An 18,932-nucleotide genomic window follows, 5' to 3' on the forward strand; every position below is an offset into this window, starting at 1 on the left:
CCGCTTCCTGCCAGCTGTCAGCCGGGCGCAGTCTCGGACTGAGGTACAAGAACTTCCTCCAGTCGCGTAGGCCGGGCTGGTGGGCGGGGCTGGAGTCCCCACAGCCACGCCCCCACGCGGCCTGCGCGGCACGCTGGCGGGGACCAAGAGCCGGAAGTAGGATGGGGATCAGGCACCCGTGTGTGTGTCTGGTTAGCGTGGCCATAGGCGATCTGGGGATGTTGGGTGGACCTGGAGAGTCTGGTGGTGTGGGAGAGCGATGAGCTGAGCCGACGGTCTAGGAGTCTACGGTGGGGTCGGGGGTAAAGGGTCTAGGGTGTCTTGGGGGTCTTCAAGCGACACACCTCGGGGAGCCGCCTAGCCTTTCCTGGGTAGGCACCTCCCCGCTCCTTCTGGGGGTCCTCCAGCGCTCGACAGCTTCTAGGCGCGAGGCCTCTTTAACTAAGAGAGATCCTTAGGTCATTGGATCGCTGTGTTTCAAAATCCTTTCGGACTTGCCTACTCAGCCACAGTCATTCTGTCAGACCTACTTAGCTCTCTCCTTGTGTCATTCATGCCTTTTGGCGACTCCCTCTGGCCCCCCCTCGCCCCCCTCCAGCCCCTGGCTCTCATGCTTCATTTTAATATACATTTTAAAAGATGTTTTTTATTTTTATTCTGTGCGTATTGAGGCTTGTCTGCTTTTTTCGTCTGTGTACTGCGTGTGCATGCAGTGCCCGAGAGGTCAGAAGAAGTTGTTGGATCTCCTGGAGCTGGAGTTACTGACAATTGTCAGCTGCCCTACTCTAGATCCTAGGAACTGAACGCCGGGTCTCTGGAAGAGCAGTAAGTGCTCTTAACCCCTAAGCCATCTCTCCAAACCCCCAAATAATAATGATTTCTTCCTGGGAAAAAATAGAAAAATAAAAAACTTGTCCTTCTTTTCTCCGTTCATTACTTTTAGCTTGCATCTGGCCCCTCTGTAAGCTCTCAGTAGACAGCTGCAAGGCGCTATAACGAGGGCTTCTTGGTGTCGCTGCTGTGGTCATCAACAGAAGCAGTTAGCTTCTTGACATTTCTCTCCTTTGCATACGTGCCTGTGCCTAGTGTCTGCAGAGGGCGGAAGAGGATGCTGGAGCTCTGGAACTGGTGAGTTACAGAAAGTTGTGAGCTACCATCTGGGTGCTGGGAAACAAAACCCAGTTCTGTGCAATAGGAGTAAGTACTCAAACCACTGTGCCATCTCTCCAGTCCTCTGTTTCCCTACAACTCTGGCCACTCTTTAATCCTGTTTGGTGAATTTACTCTGAATGCCTCTTGACCAATTTTGCAGCAGCTCCCAGGAGCACTGTGTCCACCCCATCACTTCATTTACCACCCATTATGTTGACAGCTCTGAAATCTTTTCTCTAACCTTATTTCCTATGAGCAGACTGGCCCTCTCTATTTAAACATTCTATAAAAATATCAAATTTATCACATCTAATCCAAAGTTATTATATCTACCTCTTCAGTTTATTTCTTCTATCTGAAGATGGCAAGTGGTTGTATCCTTCTTTGGCAACGCTAGAATCTCTTGAATCAACTTAGATTTTACTTCCTCCAGGAAGCCTTCCTAAATCCTAAATCCTATAAGAGCTGGTGTCCCCTTCAGATCTTATACCTAATCTCATCTTTCTACTTAAACATATAATCCTTAGTTTCTGGTTTCCTCTATTACGTTATACAAACTATTCTTGTTCCTTTTATACTGTTTTATTCTATATGGCTAGTTACATTTTAGGCAGTAAATCTGATGAACATTAGTATATCCCTATGCCTCTACGCATGAAGAATAAATAGATATGAGCTAGGTGGGGTGGCACAGGCCTATAATCTGAGCATTGGAACAAAGAGGAGGGGCAGGAGTTCAAGGGTAGACTGGGCTACATGAATATTTTTTGCTTTATTTTGTTTTTCAAGACCAGGTTTTCTCTGTGTAGCAGTTCTTGTTGTCCTGGAACTCACTTTGTAGACCAGCGTGGCCTCTAACACACAGAGATCCACCTGCCTCTGCCTCCTGAATGCAGAGATTAGATGTGTGAACTGCCATGCCCGGCCTTGTGGTTTTTTATAAAAGAACATGGTTCTGTGGAGTTAGCTCAGTGATTAAAGCATTTGTGCGAACAAGAGAATCAGGATTTGGCTTCCAAGAACTCATGTAAATGTTGAGTGGATATGGAAGTCCACCTATAATCCCAGTCTCCCAGGATCAAGCTGCCTAGTTACATAGGCTGTATTGTTTAGCTGTTGGTTTATTGATCGATCATGTCTCAAAAGTAGACCAGTTAAGAAAGATCTCTGACACCAGTCTCAGGCCTCCACACATAAACACATCAAAGTGAGTAGGGTCCGATGGTGATAGCGCACACCTTTAATCCCAGCACTCAAGGAACCAGAGGCAGGCACATCTCTGTGAGTTCAAGGCCAGCCTGGTCTATAGAGCGAGTTCTAGGACAGGCTCCAAAACTATACAGAGAAACCCTGTCTCAAAAAAACAAACAAGAAAGAAAGAAGGAAGGAAGAAAGGAAGGAAGGAAGGAAGAATTCTTTTAGGGGCAAGGTTTGTATTCACTTGTCTCCTGCCTGGAGGCTCTGCCTGGAACCAGCAAAGGAGAAAATGTCAAGAAGCTAACTGCTTCTGTTGAATGACCAGCAGCAACACCAAGAAGCTTTCGTTATAGTGCCTTGCAGCTGTCTACTGAGAGCTACACATGGGCCAGATGCAAGCTAAAAGTAATGAATGGAGAAAAGAAGGACAGGTTTTTTATTTTTCTTTCTTTTCCTAGGAAGACATTATTTATTATTTTGGTTTATAGTTCCAAAGGGATAGAGTCCATAATGGCAAGAAGGCACAGCAACAGGCAAAGGAAACATGACTTTTTTTTACAATGTTCAGCTGGCATGTACATGACAGAAGAGGGCACCAGATCTCATTACAGATGGTTGTGAGCCACCATGTGGTTGTGGGGAACTGAACTCAGAACCTCTGGAAGAGCAGTCAGTGCTCTTAACTTCCAGCCCAGAACTCACTTTTTTTTTTTTAATATTTATTTATTTATTTATATGTATACAATATTCTGTTTGTGTGTATGCCTGCAGGTCAGAAGAAAGCACCAGACATCATTACAGATGGTTGTGAGCCACTATGTGGTTGCTGGGAATTGAACTCAGGACCTTTGGAAGAGCAGGCAATGTTCTTAACCTCTGAGCCATCTCTCCAGCCCCCAGAACTCACTTTTGTAGACCAGGCTGGCTTCAGACTCAGAGATTTACCTGTCTCTGCCTCCTGCGTGCTGGGATTGATGGTATCCATCGCCCTGCATTTTTCCCCCTTAAATATTGTATTTTAGTGTATGTCTGTGCATTCCACATGTGTAGCAGCCTGTGGAGGGGGCTTCAGATCCCCTGGAATTGGAGTTATAGATGGCTGTGAGCCACTTTATGGATGCTAGATACTGAACCTGAGTTCTCTGCAAGAGCAGCAGCTGCTTTTCACTAAACTATCTCCCCAGCCTCTAGAATAGTTTCTTATATTATACCTAGATTTGTGTGGTGCCAAGCTGGCAAAAGAAGGAAGAATTTAACAGCGCCACAGACAGTTTGTCCTGAAGGGGCCTTGCGATCATTCTAGGGTTGTTTTAGGAATAGTTACAGGAATTCAATTATCAGAACAATGCTGTTTTGTGAATATTGTTTTTACAAAAAAACCATATTAAATACACTTGAGGACAAGCTTATCTGTTGAAGTCTCTTTAGTAAGCACTTTTACACATGCTCAATTTGTCTTCCCTGTCATAGCATTCATTATGACAGTGGCTTCAGGTAGGCCGGAATTCTCCACCTACTTCAACCCGACAATTTGTTGTTGGAATAGATATTAGACAACAACCACAGCCAACTGTTCATTCACAAAACTATCTTTTGATGCTAGGCTTAAAGCTGCTTTTAATTCCTTTTGTCCATAAACGTTTTTTGGCCATACTGGTCTGTGACCATGTGAGGCAAGCACTCCATCACGAAGTTACTCCCCTGGCCAAAAATGCTTCCAAAGACTGTATTAAACCAAGCTGGTTATCTTAGCCTGCCATTTTTAACTGTATACTTAAAGCTTTTAAATTTGCATTCTCTCAGTTACTGCATAGCCATCACGTTGATCATCTCCAGTTCCAATCTCCAAATATTTGGCACAGCAACCTCAAAGACTATCCTCCCAAACTCTGTTGTTTATTCTTTTCTTCCTTTTGTTCAAAAGGGTGAAAGCACACAGAAAAGCATTACAGGCTGGGCTCAGCTGGGTGGCCTGCCATCTTTAGATATTATCAAGGGACAGTAAATGATATTCTCTAAAGGGCACCCTCAGTGTTAAGTATTGAAGGTGTCATTACTACATTTTATGGAAAGGATGATGACAAGTCCTGGCAATTGCACGGGTGGGGAGAAGAGGAAGGGAGGAAGTATCATTTGAGTTAGGCATGGTGGTCTGCCATGTGGTGGACAAGCTGCTAGGTGGCAAAAAGGGAGTATGGGGGCACATCTGTTAAGAGAACTTGCTCTTGTAGAGGACCCGTGTTCCCAGCTCCCAGACGGCATGAGGCTCATAAATTGCCTGTAAACTCCAATTACAGGGGATCTGATAACGGCTTGACCTTAGCATTTATTAGGCACACCTGTGATACACACACCTACATTCAAACACTATTAACATAAACTTTGTTTTGTTTTAGTTCCTTGTTGTTGTTTTTAGAGACAGAGTTTCTCTGTTTAATAGCCATGGGTGTCGTGGAACTAGCTCTTGTAGACCAAGCTGGCCTTGAATTCAGAGAGATCTGCCTTGCCTCTGCTCCTGAGTGCTTGGAATAAAGGCCACCATAGTTGAGTCAGGGTTTCCCTGTGTTAACAACTCTGGCTATACTGGAACTCACTTTGTAGACCAAGTTAGCCTTGAACTCACAACCTTTTTTTTTTTTTTTTTTTTTTTTTGTGAAGATGGTTTTTCTGTAGACCAGGCTGGCCTCAAACTCACAGAGATCTGCCTGCCTCTGCCTCCCAAGTGCTTGACTAAAGGCGTGCGCCACCACTACCAGGCTCACAAATCTTTTTCTTAAAGGGAGATAGGGTGTGTCAGAGAGAGCAAGGAAATGCAGTATTGGGAACATCACTTAGACCAGGGAAAAGAAACTTACAGTAGGCCAATTGAAGAAGCTGCCTGGCTATGGCTTTGTAAACTGACTTTTTTAAAAAAAATATTTATTTATTATGTATACAATAGTCTGTCTGTGTGTATGCCTTCAGGCCAGAAGAGGGCACCAGACCCCATTACAGATGGTTGTGAGCCACCATGTGGTTGCTGGGAATTGAACTCAGGACCTTTGGAAGAGCAGGCAATGCTCTTAACCTCTGAGCCATCTCTCCAGCCCCTATAAACTGACTTCTATAGGGCAGAAATTCTAGGAAGGAAAGCTACATTATCTCTACTAAAGGTATTACTCCTTAGCAAGCCTTAAGGTGGATTTTCCTTCTTGAGCAGTGGTCCCTTAGCCAGGTGAGACCTGCCCAACTGTATTAACTCTTAAAGGAGAGCACAACAGCACGTCGCCACCTAGAGATAGATTCTAATCTGGGTAGGAGGCAACAGCTTCCTTTCAATGGAACTTCAAGGCTCTAACACCAGAAGAAACTACTCTTCAAATTTATTTGGTAAGTTATCAAGTAAAAATTTGCATCTGGCTGGGTGGTGTTGGCACATACTTTTAATCCCAGCATTTGGGAGGCAAAGGCAGGCAGATCTCTGTTGAGTTCGAGGCCATCCTGGTCTACAGAGTTCCGGGACAGCCACAGCTACACAGTGAAACCCTGTATTGTGAAAAAAAAAAACAAACTTGTATTTGTACTTGGGTAGTAGCTTGACAAAGGGAGGTGGTCTGCCACCAGGACAGAGACTTCCAAGATTCAATAGTGGCTGACAATTTACTGAGCAGTCACTGTGTGGCTGATATTTGCCACACACTGAATGATGTATCCTTTACACCTTACCTTTGGATCATAGTGACTGAACCCTCCCAAAACAGGCTATGAGAAATGAAGTAACCTTTCTACTTTGTGGAGATACATCTATGGTCCCCACCAGGAACCAAATCAGCCAGCACATCAAAATCACCTCATACATCCTAGCCTCCAGAACTGTGAGAAGTCAGTCTGTTGCTGACACCCAACCTGAGCCTAAACAACACTTCACTTCTACCAACTCAGCTAATGACATTTATGGAGCTGGGCTCTAGTCATATGACAACATCACCAGTAATGGCAGGACTCAACCTTGCTGCTTTCACCAAACCACTTAACCTAGGTAAGGTCTATCACCTTTGCTCAGCAAATGAAGCATCCAGTTCCAGAAATAAGGACTGCTGACTTCACATACAACCATAAACCCTAAGTTATTTACCAAGCAGTCTCAACAGAAATGTGAAATCTGTTAATGATATTAATAAGCCTATATTAAATTGAGTCAGTTATACTGCTATTGAACAATTTCCTTTTACCAATGATTAAATACCAATCGGATAGGAAAAGCTATTATTTTTGTGTAAATTGGGTAAAAGATTGTTTATATATAAAGCCAAAGTCCAATAGTATTTCATAAATCAAGAAAGTCTTTTAGCACATATCAAACTGGTTAATTATATACAAATTTGTTTAAAATCATATAGGCTTTATCCACTTAAGACTGCATAAAAGTTTTGTTTTATTGAGACAGGGTTGCTCTGTCCTGGCTGTCTTGAAACTTGCTCTGCAGATTCAGGTTGGCCTTGAACTCAGAGATCTGCCTGCCTCCACTGAGTACTGGGATTAAAGGTGTGTGCCACCACTGCCTGGCACAGTGCAACATTATTTTAAATGTGCCTCTGAAGACCATAGGTACTTACCAGCTAGGCAAGCAAAAACACAGTTCTCAAAGAAATGCTATCTCAGTTTCAAGTGTTAAATTTCACTTTTAAGGTTCCTTGATTATAAGTTAACTAAGAATCCTGCTGTTCTTAGAAAAAAAGTTTCATAATTATCTATGAAAAGTTGCAGATCTAGAGACTTTAAGACCTCAATACTTAGTATTACTAATTACACTCAACAGTGAAACAAAATGCAGCAACCTTTCACAGCACTTTTCACACCCGTAGTTTTCCTTATAATCTGTGCAAGGATGCTTTTAGGAAAAAAACCATTACGTGGCTAGGTCTTTAAGACAAACATCTCTGACTAAAGATAAACTAATTCCCTGAAATCAGATCTCAAGAACAAACTGCTTTCCAATTAAAACCTAAATGTTATTTAGCTATTTTTTAAAATGAGATTCTTATGTCAAGGGAAAAAAAACAAACCTTGAACCGCTGCCATAAACTCCTACTTCGTTCTGCAAAGAAAAGTGCGAATTAAAAATGAGGTGCAGTCAGACATAATGCATCAACTGTTTTAATCTGACCTTTGTATATGTTACAGGATAAATAGGAATCCAGCAATTCAGTGAAAATAAATAGCAACTGCTAAACACACCAAAACAAAAGGGAAAAAACGAACAGAGGAATCATAATAATTTTTTTTTTTATTTAGGTTTGGTCAGTACAGGTGAGATATACTGGAGTCACAGGGCAATATGCATTAACAGGACACAACCAGCTCATAAAAACTTAGTAACTATGCACACAGATTTCTTAAACATTCGGTCATCTAAAGATGAATGCACAGATGTATGGTGGAAAAACTATCTAACACTGAAACTACTATAGGACTCCAAGTCCAACTTCTTAGTGATAAAAACTACTGTACTGGGCAAACTTGGCAGTCCCTAACCCACATCTACTCTAACAAGTCTGAATGGTGCATAAGTATATAACAGCATGAGAAGAATGCCCTTACACAGAACAGCTTCTAGATAGACAGATTTATACAGACATCATTGTTATAGATTCCCATTTACAACTTCACATTAACTCATATAAAAATAACTTGACCCTACACAAATGTTCTTTTAGCAACGTTCAAAGTAATTAACTGTTACGATTTTCAAAGTGGCAGAGGTATTGAAGCAATAAAAAAAGGAAGGAAAAAAAAGGGAATCAAACAAAAACACACCCACAAAAAGGCAAATTGTGACAAAAGTATGCATTAAGTTTTGACAGCATCCTCTCCCCAAAGTTAATGACACTGTATAAAAATCTGCTGGAAAAATATTACAAAACTGAACCCTGTACATTTACACTTGAGTCCAAGCCATTCTGAATGTGGCGGGAACCCACAGTTCGGTTACCTTTCCCACTCACTGCTTTCTCCTCTTGAGGGTCATGACTGGAGTCTGTGTCATTTGAGTGATGTGTGAGAGAGTTTTCACTGCCCGTGGAGAGTCTACACTTTCATACCCCGCACTGAGTGGGTTTATGTAACTACTACCTCCTCTGCCAGTTCTCTCCTCTGAGCTGTTGGAGGCCTTATTACCATTCCCTGAAGAAGGAAAGTCATCCTCAGTTGTGTTCCCCTCCCTGTGAAATCCAGACCCAGACGTCCGCTGGCGGGAGGAGTTGCCATTACTTGGTCCATTTGCCAGACGACTGCAGTCTTTGCTTGTGGCCTCTGCCTGATCCACAGGTTCAGAAGATGTAGTCCTGCTGGTACTTGGGGCTGAAGCTTGAGACTGCTGTTGCTGGTACTGTGCCAACTGCTGTCGCGTCTCCTTTAGCTGTTGCTGAAGAACTAGAATGGTGCTCTGCATACCCTCTACTTCTTCGTCAAGTTGAATGATGAAGTCATTCAGTTCTGTGCAAAGAAGAGTCAAACCTACTTTAATATGTTAACATATTTTAAACATTTCTGTTATGTGTGTATACATGCACTCACCTGTGCATGTGTGTATGAGAGGCCAGAGGTAACATAAGGTGTCTTTCTTCTATAGCTTTCTATCTCTCACTGAACCTGAAACTTGGCATTTTGGCCAGATGAGCTAACCATCAAACCTCAAAATGCATCTTCCACACCCTAAGCACCGGAGTGTTAACAGACCACTAGCTCCATACCTATTTCATTTTGGTGCTGGGATCCAAAATTAGGTCCTCATATTTGCATAACAAGCGCCATGCCCACAGAGCTAATTCTCCAGCCCCCTAAATATTAGTTGCCAACAACAAAGCTAAATCAATAAATGCTTACCAAGAGAACACTGCTTTAAAACTTTAACAGCATACTTAAATAATTTATCTGGAATTTTAATCACCATACAAGAATGAGTTTGAAGGGTAACTGGATGCTTAAATATATTATTAAAGTAACCAAGTAAAATTGATTCCAACCTTCCTGTCTCATACAACTGAGACAATAGCCAAGTAAAATCTTATCTATGTTGACCTGAGAGTCCCTTCTCTTCAACCTCAGCCAGAGTCTTATATTAAATCTACAGCAGGTCCAGCCCATGGACAGTGTTGACAGCCCCCCCATCCCTGCCCCCACAAAGAGGTCTGTTTCACACACAAGAATACAATCGCATAAGAAATACCTAGATATTGCTAAAATATGCAAGTCCTTTCTAAAAAGGCTTGGAGAAAAATAGCTTCTCAGTTGCTACTTAACATATCCCACTTAACATCTACCAACTTTCTTTGCAACCAATCATCAAATACACTGCTTCTCAGTTTACATGCTCACAGTGTCTCCATTTCTTACTATTAATCCATTTCACAAAACAAGAAAAAAGTGCAGCTACACTAAGACAAAAACAAACAAACAAAAACACACAACAAAAGTATGGTAACAATTACATTTGGTTTGTCTTAGCAGATCTAAATATTGAATCTCCTTTTTATTGAAGAGGACATTAAGGAATAATTATGTTACTTTTAACCACAAAATTGCCAAGTGTTTCCAAGATTCATACTTAAGAGAAATGAATAATGATACTCAAGCACTGAATATAATTTTTACACCTTAAACCAAAACACCTTATTCTACAAACAAAAACTTACAAAAAATTTCCCAATATGTTATTAGTACCTTGGGGAACACTCTAAATTAAATCATTTAGTTTTACAAGTCAATGGTAGGTGTTGCATGCACAATCTTATGTAGCCAGAACATGCGCAGAAACTCATCTACCACAAACCTGGCAGCCTTTAAAGCCAGTGCAAAGTTTTAGCAAACTTTAAACAACAAGCCCCCCTACCATCCTGACTGCTTTTAAGCTCCTCACTATATTTCTTCTGTAAAGCCAACTCTGCTTCAAGCTGTGCAATACGGCCCTGGGACAGCTTGCCTTCCAAGCTCTTGGTTCTCCTGGATAAGCATTCGACACTTCGCCATTAACTTTTTGCCTGTTTGGCTGCAAAGGAAAGAGCCGATCATCACAAAATGCAGACAAAGCTCTCTATATATAGCCTTTGCTTACAATCATGACAGCAGATGAAACACCGCTACGTCACAGCAGATGCACCCTGTGATTACCATCTTCTTTTCTGGAACATGTCCATCTTCTGTACTTCGGTATTTATCAATATAGCAGCAAAAATAAACCTTAAACAGAAAGTGCTACATAGCCACTTTTTGTTTCTATCACATCAATGTTTTCATTTTAAATTACCATTTGAAGCAAAAGCAGGCCATTTAACGTATATCTTGGATATACTGTTAATATAACACTAAGGTACTAAGCTTTATCAAACAAAGGTTCTTTTAAAAAATGTGTACAATCAGTTAAAAATGAATGCCCCTTTACTACCCATAAAATACCTGTAAAAGAATGAGAATATATTCTTATTAATAAGCACACATAAAGGATTCCTTTTAATAGGTAGTTCTCTGGTACAAGTCTCTTCTATACAAGAATATAGCTTTTAAAAAACTTGCCAAATAGAAATCCATTAGTTCCTTATTTAACTTAACTGGGACATAAATTTGTGGGGTTTTTTCTTTTCTTTTTTTTTTTTGGGCTATGTAGAGGGGATGACCTTGAAATTGCAATCCCCCTCTCTAAGTACTAGGATTACAGGTGTGTAATCCTCATAATAAAATACACTATGCCTGATGAGCATTTTAACACTGGTATGTGATTAAGACTGTATATTCCCAAATCACAAAGACCCAAGATTATTTTCCAAACCTTATTTATCGTCAGATTAGGATCACCGTACTTTTGAACACTTTAATTTTTAAATAATTAGTGCACTGTTATTCAACTCATATAGTTGAATACCAACTAGTAATAAAACTGCCAGTAACACTCCAGTAAAACACTCACTGCTTTTAGCCTCAGTAATAACAACAGAAACGGTAATTTCAAAGGGATTTGGCTTCAATTTGCAATTGTGATACTTTGAGAGGTGCATATTTACAATTTTATATTTTTCTCATTGGATAAGAACACCTTTTTGTTGTTTTTTGAGACAGGGTTTCTCTGTGTAACAGTTCTATCTGTCCTGGAACTCACTTTGTAGAACAAGCTGGCCTCAACTCACTGATATCCACCTGCCTCTGCCTCCCAAGTGCTGGGGATTAAAGGGGTGCACCACCACTGCCTGGTGATAAGAACACTTCTGTACTGTACCATTCTTCCTACTTCTAGTGAGATTTGCATTTGCCATACACAGGGTCCATCTGATTCTAGCAGACACCAGAGCCCTAACAACAGGAGTACTTTGTGGAGAACTCTTCTGGGATGTTGTCAGGTTTCCTTAAGTATAGCTTTTGCTATAGTACAGTTTCAACAACAAAAAATTGTAATTAGAATTTCCTTTAAGATATTTGTGGAACATTAAAAACCAGGTGTACTATGTTTAAAGGAACCAAGGTCCAAGCTCTGAACGCACACAGTTAGAGTTTCATTTGTTCGGCACATTCCCTTCACTGCTACTGTAGCTCCAGGCACCTCCATTTCCTATCAGCCTCTTCAGAGTTCAGTTTCTACTGAACAAGTACTTAGAAATTAATGAGGAATAAGATGCAGACACCACTGTAAGACAGTGGATCTCTTCCTTCCTTCTACTTGACTGCCCATATAACAACTTTGTTTCTTTTCTCTTTTTTGAGATAGGGTCTAGCCAGGCATGGTGGTGTTTGCTTTTAATCCCAAGCAGAGGCAAGAGGATCTGTAAATTCATGGCCATCCTGGTCTACAGAGTGAGTTCCAGGACAGCCAGGGTTACACAGAGAAACCCAGGCTCAAAAACCTAAACAAAAAAAGGGGGAGAGAAAATAGGATCTCATTATGTATCCTTCGCTAACCTAGAACTAACTGCCCTCAAAATCACAGAAGTATACTTCTGTCTCCCAAGTGCTGGATTAAAGACACATGCCACTAGGCCTAGCTAACTGTTTCTTGCAAATCATATGCATCAGATTTTTTCAACCAGAAAGTTCTACTTTCCTGTGAATTAATAAAGGTTGAAGGGGAATAAACAATTGTAAAACACATTAACTGACCCCATAGAAAACATCAAGAATTTTATAATAAAATACTTTATTTTAAAAATGCCTAAGAGCTTAACTACGCTGTTGATGAATACTTAGGAGTAAAAATGCTTAAGAGCTTAACTACGCTGTTGATGAATACTTAGGAGGCTGATGAAGTTCTAGTGTAAGCTGAAGGTAGTTCTAGGCCACCATGGCCAGAGAGACCCTGTCTTAGAAATCACCTCTAGACTTACTCTTACCTAAAACACCTTAAACTACTTCAATTTATGTTAATAACTATGCTGAATAAAACTGGTGGTTGTGTTCCTCACAAAACACACTCCAAGGGCTGGAGAGATGGCTCAGAGGTTAATAGCACTGAACTGCTCTTCCAGAGGTCCTGAGTTCAATTTCCAGCAACCACATGGTGGCTCACAGCCATCTGTAATGAGATCTGGTGCCCTCTTCTGGCCAGCAAGCAAGCATACAGCCAGACAGAACACTGTATACATAATAAATAAATCTTAAAGAAAAAAAAAAAAGAAAACCACACACACTCCACACATAAATAAAAGGCTGACGACACAGCTCAATTATAAAGTGCTTATCTAACACGGTCGAGGCCCTGGGTTCATCCTCAGCACCACAAAATAAGCTTGAGAGAGAGAAAGAGACAGAGACAGAACACTAAACTACAAGAAAATATACCTTTAATTTTTAAAATTCTTTTCATTTAATAACTGAAAAGTTAGCTCAGCAGTTAAGAGCACTGGGTGCCTTTCCAGAGGACCCAGATTTAACTACCATCATAACATGGTGGCCCAACCTTCTTGAACTCCAATTTCAAGGGATCGATACCCTACTTTGGCCACATGCACATGGTGCATAGACAGACATGCAGACATATCACTAATATATACAACAAAAATAAATCTTAAAAACAAATCATCATCTTCTCAATATATGGGTGTTTTGCTGCATGAAAAGGTCTGTGCATCACATGCATTCCTGGTTCGTGAAGGGAATGTGTGTGTTGGTCCTCTGGACTGGAGTTTTATATAGCTGTAAGTGCTATGTAGGGCGGCTGGAAACTGAACCTGCGTCTTCTGGAAGAGCAGCCAGTGCTCTTAACACTGGGCCATCTCTCTAGCTCCTCTTTAAAAAACATACAAACAAACAAGTAAACAAAAAACAGAGTCTTAATATGAAGCCCCCGGCTAGCCTTGAATCCTAGAGATCTGCCTTCCTTTTGCCACCAGTGTTCGGGTAGTGTTCTAAAACCAGATAGTCACAAAACGTTAAGAAATACTTAAGAATTTACAAAAAGAAGGGGCATTCATATATTGCTTTAATTACCAAAGGAAGGAAGCTCAGGTTATTTTGTGGAGAAGCATATACATACCTAAATGACTTAAGTGCAAACTGAAGATTACCCACGTATATTCCTAACAACTGATGTCTTGTCAAATGAAATAGTTTAAAGTGGACAATATTACAGAGAGAATTTAGTCTATCTCTCATTAGCTCTTTTGTTTACTTTTCAAGACAGGATATAAGTCATATTCCCTGACTTCCCATTCTCCTGCACAACCTCCACATTGCTGGGATTAAAGCAATAAACCACCACACCCAGATAAAATATCTTTATCCCACAATTGGACTGAACAAAGAGGGGAATACCATACACATACAAGAAAACTCAAACCCATCACCTGAATCATTCCACATAGATTACTGATTTAATCACTACTATTTTTTCAAATTATTAATGTATTTTTAATACTTGATATAGTCTGGTTTAGGATTTAGTTTATGTAATAAACCCCATTTATGGGTTTGTTTAAGACTAACTAATAAAAATACTATGTAGCCATTAAAAAGATGTAATCTAGATATGCTAAAACAAATACCCAAGAGATAAAAATGGAGAAAAAAACGCTTTGAAGCATATATGCATGGCATGATTACATTTCTTTAAAACCGATATACATAAAATCATTGCATATGCACAAATTATCTTGATGATACCCAAGATATTTAATAGTGGTTACTGGTCCTGCAGAGCAGAATGGGGCAGGTTGAAGTCAGTTCATGAGTGACACTTTCCATCTCCCCTTCCTCTAATATTTCAATTGTATACACAAGCATGTATTGTCTTATTAAGACAGAAGTTACAATAACAAGAAAGCAAGCCCTGTTACTGTATCCAAGTAGCAAAGAAAGACTGGCTAAATTTGAATACATGTTAGTAAATACATTTTACAAATTACTACTTAACCTACTAAAAATATACTTAGGCTTTTTTTCTATTATGATCTGGAAATGCATAAAATAAATACAAAAGATCCAATTTGGTCACAATAGACTACTTTTAAACAGTTGGTTACTTACCCTCCAAACCCCCAGTGATAATTTTAGAAGAAGACTTGTTCCTGAAAAGTCATACAAACCACTCCTCCAACCCACCCCTGCCCCACAATCAGTTCCCTAAAGCAAACATACAGGATACTTACAATTGATTTGAACGATTAAGAGAGAATTAAGTCACCCTTGTTAAACTGCACTAAACGTTGGGACAAGCTGGAACTTTTCTCTTCTACTCATCTCAGACTCCATTATCACCAAGCGAAAATTCAAACTGGTGACTTATAGACGAAAAAAATTCACCTCCAGGATTGGATGGAAGCATGAAGAATATAATGCCACATTTATCTAAATGAGCAAATGAACTTGCTTGATCACTATACCTTTTTTTCAGTTCACAGAAAGTCTCACCTGGACCAGCTTAGAGTTCCAACACATTATTTCCCCAATCTTTTGGCAAGTACCTTGTGAGACTGCCCCACAGTATGGTCTACTGCAATATTCTGGGGCCAAATGCCAAGTCTCTTTGTTTTTTTATACCACCAGGAGTAAAGTCTTTTAGATAAGATAGCCTTTTCCTACACTTTGAATTGGAAGAGCACAGGACAATTTTTCCAAAGTCTTGATCTGCTCTCCACAATCCCCCAAAGTAAAATATAAAGAGCACAACAAAATTATTATTTTCCTTGAATTATAACAACTATTTCAAGGCACATTTAATTTAGTATCAAGAATTCGATACAAAAGGCTCAAATACAATAAAAGAACACACTCCCCCATTTAACACCAACGACAATACTGTTTAACATGTGCAGGCTGAATGAGATGAGAGTTTACTGAATAACGTGAGTCTCATCCCAGCCAATACATTATACAATCTAATTATAAAATGAATGCTTATAATGGTTCCAACAGTTTTAAACCTGTAGAGTGAGACCACACCTTCATGTTTGCACAGTCCTCAGTTAAGGTAAGGTTATCTACAGTTCCACAACCATTCAAAGAACAAACCATTGATAAAAACCACATATTTAAGACTACAATATATAATATAGAGCTGAGAGCTAATGGATAAATATATGCTCTACTTATACTGTTAGTTATGGCTTGATTGTCTCATGCCTATTGGAAGTCGGTTCTTAGAATATAAACCCTTTAAAGGCAAAATCACTTAATTGAGTTTTGTCCCAGTAGTTCAACAATCATGAACTCCACAGTCTTATTGGCAAAACTGATGTACAGTGTCTATAAGTCACTATGCTCAAGGTTAAGAGCAATGCATATTTATTTTTATATTTTACTGGAATTTTACATGTTCAATTCATTATTAAAACCTCTCAGTTTTCAATCCTCCAAACTGTCTAAAGACACAGTGTGCCACAGACTTAGGACTTCTGTTTTCCACTCTATTTTCTTCAAACAGAAACATTTCTCAAGTGTCTACATGTTCTAGAAGGGGAATTTTTCGGAGGTGGCCTCTTCTTCGGAATAGTCCGACGGCATCAGGCCTCTGAAGCAGGGGAAGGGGAAGAGAAAGCTGAAACACAAGGTTCATCTGGTACGTTTTACATTAACCATTACAAGCTGGGCAAGTATAAGAATGTGGCTTTTTTTGTGCTCAAAAAAGTCATGGAAGTCTTGGTGTGGAAACGAGTACTTGGCTGTCCCAACCACTAGCTTCTCGAGGTGGGAACTGTCAGGGAAGTCTTGACTGGGGAGTATGATTTGTTTACTATCAGGCGTAAACTTCCAGGCACTCAATTCATTTTGGGCTTGTTCCAGTTTGTCTGTAGTCTGTTCCAGTTCACCTTCATTTTAGGAAAACAAGTTGATGGCGGGGTCTACCATTGTTGATCTCAGTTGGGCAACACTAGGCTGCTGGACTTGCTTGAGGTACTGGATTTGAGTCTGTGCAAAGCAAAGAAACAATTACTACCGAACTAGAAGAAATCTTTAAAACAGAGAAATTCCTTTTTATTAACTTGACAGTGGATCAGCCTGCTTGTCAGGTGTGTAACTCCTTTGATATCAAAATTCTCCCTAAGGTTAGGGTGTAGTTCTCTAAAAGTCAAGAACATGTGGACCAAGGCCCTGAGTCCAATCTCCAGTACAAATATACACCATTTCAGAGAATAACAACAAACCCTAAAAAAGTACCAATTAAAACTGAGCATGGTGGCACATGCCTATAATTTTGCACTTAGGAAGTAATACAGAGGATTTTAAGTAGCCTAGTAGTGGACCATTTGCCTTATATGCACAAGACCCTAGGTTTGGTCCCTAGGACCACAAAAGAAAAAAAAGGGGACACACACACAAATTAACCAAGTATTTAAGGCAATTAAGATGAGGTTATGTCTTACTTTGCAACCAAAATAGTATTAAACAAGGGTGTATCATCTTTTAGCAGTTAAGAGCATGAATTGCTCTTACAGAGGCAAAAGATGAGAGTTCTAGCTCTTAGCACCCCACACCAGGCAGCCCAAAAGTGCCTATTGACTCCAGCCCAGGGGAGACTCAATACCTCCGGCAGAAACCCACAGACACATGCATTATTAAAAATAGTGTCTTAAACCCAAACCAACCAGACAAACAAAACAAGCTGAGCATGATGGTTATGTGCCTTTAATCCCTGTATATGGGAGGCAGATAGTCTGATCTATTCAGTGAATTCTGGGCCAGCTAGGGCTATATAGTGTGTGACCTGGTCTCAAACAAAAACAAGCAACAATGTTTTTATTTTAAGGACATGAGGATGGCTGGAAAGAAGCAAATTTTAAAGTTCTACCTCTGAAGAACTAGGTCTTAGCTTACTTGTCTGAACAAAGCTCTGCCTAAGGCCAACCATTCTACCTAAGACTCCCTGATAGATACAAGATTAGAATAGATTACAATATGAACTTTTAAATTTAAAACCAGAGTAGTGACATGGCTTTATAGAAGCAAAATTCTATATCATCTTTAGCAGAAATACATTCCTATTTTCTCTTCCATGTATGAATCATAGAGCAATAATGTAGAAAGTAACTAAACTAGATTTAGCAAGCTGGATGTGAGCAGAATCCTAGCATTCATGCTTCCTGACTCCTAGTGGAGAGTCATGGTACTAGAACTGTCTTACACATAAAACTTCCAATTTCAATTCTGCTCTAAAAGTACATTATCCAAAACATGAATTAAAATCATCTCATTTCTTTTGTATCCAAAGTACAACTGAATCCAGAGTATTCTGCTGCCCTAATGTTTGTTTTTAATTTTTTCTCTCAAGAGAGGGTTCTCTTGTAGCTTTGGAGCCCTGCCCTGGAACTAACTCTTATAGACCAGGCTGGCCTTGATCTCTCTGCCTCCAGAGTGCTGGGATTAAAAGCGTGTGCCACCACCACCCGGCTTGGTTTTTATTTCTAAAACATTACATTTATTATTTTTGTTTGTGGCAAGTGGTGTGATCAGAGGAAAACTGTAGTCCCCTTCCTCTCACCATGTGGGGGCTAGGGTTGAACTCAGGTCACTGGGCTTGGTTAGCAAGCATCTTTGTCCATCTGCTCTGCTGTGCCCTAAGGTTTAACTAGGAGAAAGTTTAAATTCCCGACCATAAATTTAACAGAAGGCACAGATATACTGACTTTAATTATGAGGTTCCCTGCACAAAAAATAGAAAGGAATGTTTAATTTATGGAGATACATTTTGAGACCAAGTGTAACTATGTAGTCTGGAGTTGAGGAATGTGTACTTTATAGAGCAGGGATTAAGCCATGAGCCCATCAAACCTGCTCTAACTTAAAGAGATTTATTTTTTATATTTTATTTACTATGTAAACAGTGTTCTGTCTGCATGTATGCCTGCAGGCCAGAAGAGGCGTCCAGATCTCTTACAGGTGGTGGTGAGTAACCATAGTGGTTGCTGGGATTGAACCCAGGACCTCTGGAAGAGCAGTCAGTGCTCTTAACCTCTGAGCCATCTCTCCAGCCCTTATTTTATTTTTGTATGTTATTTATTTCTGTATGTTAAGTACGAGCAGATGCCTGAGTGCTCTCAGGCCATCAGATCTGGAGCCAGAGTTACACAGATAGGTGTGGGTGCTAGAAGAGAACTTCAGTCCTCTGTAACTTCAGGTAAGCACTTTAA

General features: G+C 40.2%; 1 protein-coding gene across 1 annotated transcript in view; it reads right to left on the reverse strand.

Annotated features, from left to right (window-relative positions):
• Window positions 1–7,597: 7,597 nt before the first annotated feature.
• Window positions 7,598–18,932, reverse strand: part of LOC119820693 (WT1 associated protein) — a 28,096-nt gene continuing 16,761 nt past the window's right edge. Inside the window, 5 exon segments of the mRNA XM_042055516.1 lie at window positions 7,598–8,407; window positions 8,410–8,823; window positions 10,220–10,304; window positions 10,306–10,378; window positions 16,541–16,713. Coding sequence (XP_041911450.1) covers window positions 8,244–8,407; window positions 8,410–8,823; window positions 10,220–10,304; window positions 10,306–10,378; window positions 16,541–16,713 — 909 coding nt within the window. The 3' untranslated portion in view covers window positions 7,598–8,243.

The sequence above is a fragment of the Arvicola amphibius genome, chromosome 8, assembly GCF_903992535.2.
Source record: "Arvicola amphibius chromosome 8, mArvAmp1.2, whole genome shotgun sequence".
Classification (NCBI taxonomy): domain Eukaryota; kingdom Metazoa; phylum Chordata; class Mammalia; order Rodentia; family Cricetidae; genus Arvicola; species Arvicola amphibius.